The sequence below is a fragment of the Passer domesticus genome, chromosome 3 (genome assembly GCF_036417665.1).
Source record: "Passer domesticus isolate bPasDom1 chromosome 3, bPasDom1.hap1, whole genome shotgun sequence".
Lineage (NCBI taxonomy): Eukaryota > Metazoa > Chordata > Aves > Passeriformes > Passeridae > Passer > Passer domesticus.
Genome location: NC_087476.1, coordinates 2,137,648 through 2,148,585, shown reverse-complemented (window position 1 = coordinate 2,148,585; position 10,938 = coordinate 2,137,648). Strand labels below are relative to the sequence as shown.

At 40.9% G+C, this 10,938-nt stretch overlaps 1 protein-coding gene across 1 annotated transcript in view; it reads left to right on the top strand.

The window, feature by feature from the left end:
* The window catches only part of ELP3 (elongator acetyltransferase complex subunit 3), a 159,287-nt gene that overhangs the window by 66,589 nt on the left and 81,760 nt on the right, over window positions 1–10,938 (top strand). Inside the window, exon 8 of the mRNA XM_064411527.1 lies at window positions 4,518–4,679. Coding sequence (XP_064267597.1) covers window positions 4,518–4,679 — 162 coding nt within the window. The remainder of the gene's footprint in view (window positions 1–4,517; window positions 4,680–10,938) is intronic.

The following is a 10,938-nucleotide window of genomic DNA, read 5'->3' as shown; positions in this document are numbered from 1 at the left end:
AATTAAATACAAACCAAATGTGGGAATTAAATACAAAATGTGGAATTAAATACAACCCAAATGTGGAATTAAATACAACCCAAATGTGGAATTAAATACAACCCAAATGTGGAATTAAATCCAAACCAAATGTGGAATTAAATACAAAATGTGGAATTAAATACAAAATGTGGAATGAAATCCAAACCAAATGTGGAATTAAATACAAAATGTGGAATTAAATACAAAATGTGGAATTAAATACGAACCAAATGTGGAATTAAATACGAACCAAATTTGGAATTAAATCCAAACCAAATGTGGAAATGAAATACAACCCAAATGTGGAATTAAATACAAACCAAATGTGGAATTAAATACGAACCAAATGTGGAATTAAATACGAACCAAATTTGGAATTAAATCCAAACCAAATGTGGAAATGAAATACAACCCAAATGTGGAATTAAATACAAACCAAATGTGGAATTAAATACGAACCAAATGTGGAATTAAATACAAAATGTGGAATTAAATACGAACCAAATGTGGAATTAAATACGAACCAAATGTGGAATTAAATACAAAATGTGGAATTAAATCCAAACCAAATGTGGAATTAAATACGAACCAAATGTGGAATTAAATCCAAACCAAATGTGGAATTAAATACAAAATGTGGAATTAAATACAAACCAAATGTGGAATTAAATACGAACCAAATGTGGAATTAAATACAAAATGTGGAATTAAATCCAAACCAAATGTGGAATTAAATCCAACCCAAATGTGGAAATGAAATCCAACCCAAATGTGGAAATGGAATACAAACCAACGTCAGATTGATTTTTTTCCCTTTTTTGAGGAAATATCAGCTGTAATTTAGCTGTACAATGCAGCTTTGTGCTGGGTAATAACCCCAGCTCAGCTTTGTGCCTCTGGCTGGTAATTCCCTGCAGCTTATGGAAGTCCACTCAAGCTTTCCATCCCTGTCCACCTCTGAGATTTCCTGCCTTCTGCACCAATAAAATCCGAATTAAATAGATTTTGAAATAGATTTTCCTTTTGCAAAGAGGAGAAAACGTTGAATATCCAAACGAACCTTTTCAATTCAAGAGCGGAGTAAAAACACCCCCAAAAAAAAATCAAATTTATTTTTCTTTCTTCTAGCAACGACATTGATTGAATTATTTTATCTCCTTCTGTATTTTTGGTGTTAATAGGAGTGGGTACCCTTTATCCCAAGTTATCTAAAGACTTTTTATTTTCTTTTTTTTGCCCTTTTTCGCTCCAATTTTTCTCTCTCTCTGTTAATTTTTGCAAATCACGTCTGGCAGGGTGGGTGTTTGGGAGTGTGCAGTTAATGAATCACACTTTGGCACTGACGCCGGGATAAACAATTGGGCTGTCAGATTAGTGAGCCACAAACTTGCAAATGTTTCACGTACTTTTTATTGGTTATTTTTTCTTTCAACTCTTCTTTTTGACAGCTTGTCCCCCAAAAATCTCTGTATTTATATCCATCTGAACAATTTGAATGGAATTAATTTTTTTAATGAGTCTCAACCCACTTGGGGATTTTTTTTTTATTATTTTTTTTTAATTTGAAGGATTTTGATAGATTTTTATTTATTTTTTTTTCCTGGTGCTGCTCTGAGAGCTTTATTCCCATTCAAAAATTTCCAGCAGCGTGGTGAGGAATTTTTCCAGACTCCCAATTTTTTTTTTTCCCCTTTTTTCCCCTCTCTCACAGGTCAGTGATTTCCCATTTGCCATCAGGAGTGGGGTTTTTTTACCAGCTCCATTAATTAGTCTTCGTTAGACCTCCAGTGATAAAGGGCACAAAAGGGGAAAAAAAGTCCAGAAAAAATTTGGTTTTGTCAGATTCCTTTAGTGAGGTTGGGAGGTGCTCGGTGCCAAAGGCATTTGTGGGGTTTTTCACAGATAAAATGAAAACTGTGGGGTTTTTAACAGATACAATGAAAAATGTGGGGTTTTTCATGGATAAAGTGAAAAATGTGGGGTTTTTCATGGATAAAGTGAAAAATGTGGGGTTTTTCATGGGTAAAATGAAAAATGGGGTTTTTCATGGATAAAATGAAAAATGTGGGATTTTTCACAGATAAAATTGAAAAATGGGGGATTTTTCATGGATAAAATGGAAAATGTGGGGTTTTTCATGGATAAAATGGAAAATGTGGCGTTTTCCATGGATAAAATGAAAAATGTGGGGTTTTTCATGGATAAAGTGAAAAATGTGGGGTTTTTGATGGATAAAATGAAAACTGGGGTTTTTCATGGATAAAGTGAAAAATGTGGGGTTTTTCATGGATAAAATGAAAACTGTGGGGTTTTTTCATGGATGAAATGAAAAATGTGGGGTTTTTCATGGATAAAGTGAAAAATGTGGGGTTTTTCATGGGTAAAATGAAAAATGGGGTTTTTCACGGATAAAATGAAAAATTTGGGGTTTTTCACAGATAAAATTGAAAAATGGGGGATTTTTCATGGATAAAATGAAAAACTGGGATTTTTCATGGATAAAATGGAAACTGTGGGGTTTTTCACGGATAAAATGAAAACTGTGGGGTTTTTCATGGATAAAATGAAGAATGTGGGGTTTTTCATGGATAAAATGAAAACTGTGGGGTTTTTCATGGATGAAATGAAAAATGTGGGGTTTTTCATGGATAAAACATGAAAAATGTGGGATTTTTCATGGGTAAAATGAAAAATGGGGTTTTTGATGGATAAAATGAAAAATGTGGGGTTTTTCACAGATAAAATTGAAAAATGGGGGATTTTTCATGGATAAAATGGAAAATGTGGGGTTTTCCATGGATACAATGAAAAATGGGGGATTTTTCATGGATAAAATGAAAACTGTGGGGTTTTTCATGGATAAAAAATGAAAAATGTGGGGTTTTCTATGGATAAAATGAAAACTGGGGTTTTTCATGGATAAAGTGAAAAATGTGGGGTTTTCCATGGATAAAATGGAAAATGGTATTTTTCATGGATAAAATGAAAAATGGGATTTTTCATGGATAAAATGAAAAATGGGATTTTTCATGGATAAAATTTTTCGTGGATCCCCCTCCAGGCTGCCACAGTTCTTGGTGACCCAAAACACCCCCCAGCCTGTATTAATTACAGCCCCAATTAATTAACACAAGCCAGACTGTATTAATGTGTGCTTTTGTGCATCGTTTCACCCGCGGATCACCAGAGCACCTCAGGAAATTTAACCTTTAATCCCTAAAATCCCTCCCCTGGAAGGTGCCAGAAACCCTTCCTGAGTTCACTTAAAACCCAAAACTGGTGGGGTTTAACCAGAAATGGGATTTTTCCATGCAGGAGAGGAATAAATGTTAAATTTAACCTTTAACCCTTAAAATCCCTCACCTGGAAGGTGCCAGAAACCCTTCCACACTTCTCTTAAAACCCAAAACTGGTGGATTTTAACCAGGGATGAGATTTTTCCATACAGGAGAGGAGTAAAGGTTAAATTTTAACATTTAATTCTTAAAAGGATGCCAGAAACTCTTCCCAAGTTCCCTTAAAAACCAAAACTTGAAGATTTTAACCAGGGATGGGATTTTTCCATGCAGAAGAGGAGTAGAGGTTAAATTTTAACCTTTAATTCTTAAAAACCCTCACCTGGAAGGTGCCAGAAACCCTTCCTGAGTTCCCTTAAAACCCAAAACTGGTGGGTTTTAACCAGAAATAAATTTTACATTTTAACCTTTAATCCTTAAAATCCCTCACCTGGAAGGTGCCAGAAACCCTTCCCAAGTTCACTTAAAACCCAAAACTGGTGGGGTTTAACCAGAAATGGGATTTTTCCATGCAGGAGAGGAATAAATGTTAAATTTAACCTTTAATCCTTAAAAACCCTCACCTGGAAGAAACCCATCCCAGGTCCCCTGAGAGCCCAGAACTGGTGGGTTTTAACCCAAAATGTGATTTTCCCCGCAGGTGCTCGGAGCGGAGCAAAGGTTAAATTTTAAGCTTTAACCCTTAAAAACCCTCACCTGGAAGATGCCACAAACCCTTCCTGAGTTCACTTAAAACCCAAAACGTATGGATTTTAACCAGAAATGGGATTTTTCTGGGCAGGTTCTTGGAGATGAATAAGTGTTAAATTTTAAACTTTAATCCTTAAAAACCCTCACCTGGAAGGTGCCAGAAACCCTTCCCGAGTTCACTTAAAACCCAGAACTGGTGGGTTTTAACCAGAAATGAGATTTTTCCCTGCAGGTACTCGGAGAGGAGGAAATGTTAAATTTTACCCTTTAACCCTTAAAACCCTCACCTGGAAGGTGCCAGAAACCCTTCCTGAGTTCACTTAAAACCCCAAACTGCTGGATTTTAACCAGAGATGGGATTTTTCTCTGCAGGTACTCGGAGAGGAGGAAATGTTAAATTTTACCCTTTAACCCTTAAAAACCCTCACCTGGAAGGTGCCAGAAACTCCTCCCCAGTTCCCTTAAAACCCAGAACTGCTGGATTTCACCCAAACCGTGATGTCCCCGCAGGTACTCGGAGCGGAGCCGCAGCCGCTGCGTGGGGATCACCATCGAGACGCGGCCGGACTACTGCCTGCGGCCCCACCTGGGCGCCATGCTGGCCTACGGCTGCACCCGCCTGGAGATCGGCGTGCAGAGCGTCTACGAGGACGTGGCCCGCGACACCAACAGGTCAGGGACACCAACAGGTCAGGGACACTGCCATGGGGACAACAATGGGTCAGGGACACTGCCATGGGGCAGGGACAGTGCCATGGGGACAGCACTGCCTGCGGCCCCACCTGGGCGCCATGCTGGCCTACGGCTGCACCCGCCTGGAGATCGGCGTGCAGAGCGTCTACGAGGACGTGGCCCGCGACACCAACAGGTCAGGGACACTGCCATGGGGCAGGGACACTGCCATGGGGACACTGCCATGGGGACACCAGCAGGTCAGGGACACTGCCATGGGGACACCAGCAGGTCAGGGACACCATCCTGGGGACACTGCCATGGGGACACCAACGGGTCAGGGACACTGCCATGGGGCAGGGACACTGCCATGGGGACACCAACGGGTCAGGGACACTGCCACGGGTCAGGGACACTGCCATGGGGACACTGCCATGGGGGCAGGGACACCATCCTGGGGACACCAACGGGTCAGGGACACTGCCACGGGTCAGGGACACTGCCATGGGGACACTGCCACGGGGCAGGGACAGTGCCCTGGGGACACCCACAGGGCAGGGACACTGCCACAGGGACACCAATGGGTCAGGGACACTGCCATGGGTCAGGGACAGTGCCATGGGGACAGCACTGCCTGCGGCCCCACCTGGGCGCCATGCTGGCCTACGGCTGCACCCGCCTGGAGATCGGCGTGCAGAGCGTCTACGAGGACGTGGCCCGCGACACCAACAGGTCAGGGACACTGCCATGGGGCAGGGACACTGCCATGGGGACACCAACGGGTCAGGGACACTGCCACGGGGCAGGGACAGTGCCACGGGGCAGGGACAGTGCCACAGGGACACCCACGGGTCAGGGACAGTGCCACGGGGCAGGGACACTGCCACGGGGCAAGGACAGTGCCATGGGGACACCAACAGGTCAGGGACACTGCCACGGGGCAGGGACAGTGCCATGGGGACACTGCCTCGGGGCAGGGACACTGCCTCGGGTCAGGGACACTGCCACAGGGACACCAGTGGGTCAGGGACACCATCCTGGGGACACCCACAGGGCAGGGACACTGCCCTGGGGACACCAATGGGTCAGGGACACTGCCACAGGGCACGGACAGTGCCCTGGGGACACCCACAGGTCAGGGACAGTGCCACGGGGCAGGGACACTGCCATGGGGACACCAACGGGTCAGGGACACTGCCACGGGGCAGGGACAGTGCCCTGGGGACACCCACGGGGCAGGGACAGCACCGTGGGTCAGGGACACCATTTCAGCTGGCCAGGGACACCATTCCAGGTCAGTGATGCCATTCCAGAGAATCCCAGCTGGCCTTGGACACCAACAGGTCTGGGACAGCACCCCGGGGACACCCACAGGACAGGGACAGCACCCTGGGGACACCAGGAGCTCAGGGACAGCACCCTGGGACAGGGACAGCACCCTGGGGACACCCACAGGACAGGGACAGCACCCTGGGGACACCCACGGGTCAGGGACAGCACCCTGGGGACACCAGGAGCTCAGGGCCACCAGGGGCTCAGGGCCACCATCCCGGCGTGTTCAGTGTCTCCATCCTTCCCCTGCTTTGTCCTCCTCTTTTTGAGTTTATTTATTTATTCTCTCCCTGTGTTTCACTCTCTTTATTTTATTTTCTCCCTCCTTCCCCTGCATTGTCCACCTCATTTTTTAAATTTATTAATTCTTTCCCTGAGTTTCACTCTATTTTATTTTCTCCCTCCTTCCCCTGCATTTTCCAGCTCATTTTTAATTTTATTTATTCTCTCCCAGTGCTGAACTCCTCTTTTCCTATTGACACCATCAATAAATTCAATTTTGGGAGGTGGGACAGGCCCAGGGACACCCTGAGGCTCCTGGAAACATAAATCCCAATTGGGGTGGGATTTTTGGGCTGATTTCCACCTTTTTCCAGTCATGCCAGCCTCACAGAATCCTTTGGGATTGGGAAAAAAAAAGAAAAAAAAAATCACATTTCCAGGAGGAAATATAATTAATTTCTTGTCATTTTGGCCCAAAAATCTGTCATGCTCTTTAGGAAAATGAGATATTTTCTTCACCTCACCCCAAACCAACCCAATTCTTATTTATTTATTTATTTCAAACCTGATAATTCTGAAATTTAAAAAAAAAAAAGCTTTTTTTTCCTTGTTTTTCATAAATCACAGAGAGATCCTGGCTCCATGGGCAAAGCACAATTCCCAACCCAGAGCTGGAAACTTTGGGAATTTTCTGCTCAGGGAATCCCAGAGGAATTTTGGGATCTGCCATGATCCCAAAACCCGAGAAAAATCCATTTATTGAGGATTTCAGACTCCTGGTTCCTGGGGGTTTCCTCCTCTGCATGTGGCAGGGTCTCACTTTTAATCTGAATTATTGCAATTAGCAATTTAGCAATTAATTCCTCATCAGCTCTTTTTTTATCCACCACAAAAATCCATTTTTAAATATTAAAATCCTTTCTTTTCCCCCCCAAATACCCATTTTTAAATATTAAAATCCTTTTTTTCCCTTCAAAAAAAATCCATTTTAAAATATTAAAACATTAAAATCCTTTTTTTTCCCCAAAAAATCCATTTTTAAATATTAAAAATCTTAAAATCCTTTTTTTTCCCCCAAATACCCATTTTTAAATCTTAAAATCCATTTTCCCCAAAAAAATCAATTTTGAAATATTAAAATGTTAAAATCCTTTTTTTCCCCCAAATACCCATTTTTAAATGTTAAAACCAATTTGCCCCCCCAAAAAAATCAATTTTAAATATAAAAATCTTAAAATCCATTTTTTCCCCCAAATACCCATTTTTAAATATTAAAATCCTTTTTTTCCCCCAAATACCCATTTTTAAATCTTAAAATCCTTTTTTTCCCCCAAATACCCATTTTTAAATCTTTAGATCCATTTTCCCCCCTCAAAAAATCAAATTTTAAATATTAAAATCTTAAAATCCATTTTCCCCCAAATACCCATTTTTAAACGTTAAAATCCATTTTTCCCCCTCAAAAAATCAATTTTTAAATCTTAAAATCCATTTACCCCCCAAAAAAATCAATTTTTAAATATTAAAAATCTTAAAATCCTTTTTTTCTCCAAATACCCATTTTTAAATCTTAAAATCCATTTTTGCTCCCAAAAAATCAAATTTTAAATATTAAAATCTTAAAATCCATTTTTTCCCCCAAATACCCATTTTTAAATATTAAAATCCTTTTTTTTCCCCCAAATACCCATTTTTAAATCTTAAATCCTTTTTTTTCCCCCAAATACCCATTTTTAAATCTTAAATCCTTTTTTTCCCCCAAATACCCATTTTTAAATCTTAAAACCCATTTCCCCCCCAAAAATCAAATTTTAAATATTAAAATCTTAAAATCCATTTTCCCCCAAATACCCATTTTTAAACGTTAAAATCCATTTTTTCCCCCCCAAAAAATCAATTTTTAAATATTAAAAATCTTAAAATCCATTTTTTCCCCAAATACCCATTTTTAAATCTTAAAGCCCATTTCCCCCCCAAAAAATCAATTTTAAATATTAGAATCTTAAAATCCATTTTCCCCCTCAAAAAATCAAATTTTAAATATTAAAAATCTTAAAATCCTTTTTTTTCCCCAAATACCCATTTTTAAATATTAAAATCCTTTTTTTTCCCCCAAATACCCATTTTTAAATCTTAAAATCCATTTCCCCCCCCAAAAAAATCAAATTTTAAATATTAAAATCTCAAAACCCATTTTCTTTTCCCCCTCCAATTCGATTTTTAAGTCTCTTCCCTACAATCCTCTGAATTTCCCAATTCCTAAAAAGCTCCTCAACCTCTCCCAATTTTTGGAGCAATGCCTTGAAATCCCCTTTAAAAAAAAAAAAAAGTGAATAATTAATTTTTTTTTGTTTTTTTTAATTGAAACGACCTCTGTGTGTTGTTTTGAGATGGAAACTTTTTAATAAAATTTCCCTGCTGGCAAAATGTCAGCTGACAAGCAATTAATTTGGGAACGACTTTTGGTGACGTCCCGCCCGTCGTTAGTGAGGTTTCTGAGGCAGAAAAAGATGAAATATTGAGTCAGATAATCGAGTTATTGATGCGGCTCCAGCTCCGTTCCTAACAGGAAAATAATTTTTATTTATGAGGCAAAGCTCCCCTCGGGGTCTGGAGCGATGCCGCCCTTGAAAAGGCTCGGAAAAAAAAGAAATAAATTAGAAATAAAAGTGGGTGTGCTGGCGGAGAGGGGGAAAGGTCGTTAAAAATAATTAGAGTGGAATTAATTAGGGGGGTGGGCGGAGGGAGGTGGGGTTCTTGTCCCGAGGGGTTTGGGGAGGGAAAGGGGAAAAGTCGGGGCAGAGGTGGGGGGAGAGAGGGGGGATGGCAGGGTGGGAATGGGAACGGGAATTATTGGGATTGGGATTGGGATGGGGATTGGGATTCCATAGGGGGGAATTGGGATTGGGATTGGGATTGGGATTGGGATTTGAATTGGGATTGGGATTGGAACTGGAATTCCAGTAGGGAGGAATTGGATTTGGATTTGGCTTTGGATTTGGAATTGGAATTGGAATTGGAATTGGAATTGGAATTGGAACTGGAACTGGAATTGGAATTGAAATTCCAATAGGGAGGAATTGGAGGAATTGGAATTGGAATTTGATTTGGAATTGGAATTGGAATTGGAATTGGAATTGAAATTCCACTAGGGAGGAATTGGAGGAATTGGAATTGGAATTTGATTTGGAATTGGAATTGGAATTGGAATTGAAATTCCACTAGGGAGGAATTAGAGGAATTGGAATTGGGATTGGAATTGGAATTGGAATTGGAATTGGGACTGGGATTGGAATTGGAATTGGAATTGGAATTGGAATTGGAATTGGAATTGGAATTGGGATTGGGATTGGGATTGGGATTGGGATTGGAATTGGGATTGGAATTCCAGTTGAGAGGAGTTGGAGGAATTGGAACTGGATTTGGAACTGGAATTGAAATTCCACTAGGGAGGAATTGAAGGAATTGGAATTGAAGGAATTGGAATTGGGATTGGAATTGGAATTGGGAGGAATTGGAATTGGAACTGGAATTGGAACTGGAATTCCAGTAGGGAGGAACTGGATTTGGAATTGGAATTGGAATTGGAATTTGATTTGGAATTGGAATTCCAGTTGAGAGGAGTTGGAGGAGTTGGAATTGGAATTGGAACTGGAATTGGAATTGGAATTGAAATTCCACTAGGGAGGAATTGAAGGAATTGGAATTGGGATTGGAATTGGAATTGGGATTGGAATGGGGAATTGGAATGGGAATGGGAATTGGAATTGGGATTGGAATGGGAATTGGGATTGGAATTGGAATTGGGATTGGAATTGGAATTGGAATTGGGATTGGAATTGGAATTGGAATGGGAATTGGAACTGGAATTGGAAATGGAATTGGAACTGGAATGGGAATTGGAATTGGGATTGAAATTGGAATGGGAATTGGGATTGGAATTGGGATTGGAATTGGAATTGGGATTGGAATTGGAATTGGAATTGGGATTGGAATTGGAACTGGAATTGGAATTGGAATTGGAACTGGAGTTGGAATTGGAATTGGAATTGGGATTGGAACTGGAGTTGGAATTGGAATTGGAATTGGAATGGGGAATTGGAATTGGAATTGGAATTGGGATTGGAACTGGAGTTGGAATTGGAATTGGGATTGGAACTGGAATTGGAATTGGAACTGGAATTGGAACTGGAGTTGGAATTGGAATTGGGATTGGAACTGGAGTTGGAATTGGAACTGGAATTGGAACTGGAGTTGGAATTGGAATTGGGATTGGAACTGGAGTTGGAATTGGCATTGGAATTGGAATTGGAGTTGGAATTGGAATTGGAATTGGAATTGGAATTGGGATTGGAATTGGAACTGGAATTGGAACGGGAATTGGAACTGGAATTGGAATTGGAATTGGAACGGGAATTGGAATTGGAATTGGAATTGGAATTGGAATTGGAATTGGCATTGGAATTGGAATTGGAGTTGGAATTGGAATTGGAACTGGAGTTGGAATTGGGATTGGAATTGGAATTGGAATTGGAACTGGAGTTGGAATTGGGATTGGAACTGGAGTTGGAATTGGAATTGGAATTGGAATTGGGATTGGAACTGGAGTTGGAATTGGAATTGGAGTTGGAATTGGAATTGGAACTGGAGTTGGAATTGGGATTGGAATTGGAACTGGAATTGGAATTGGAATTGGAATTGGGAT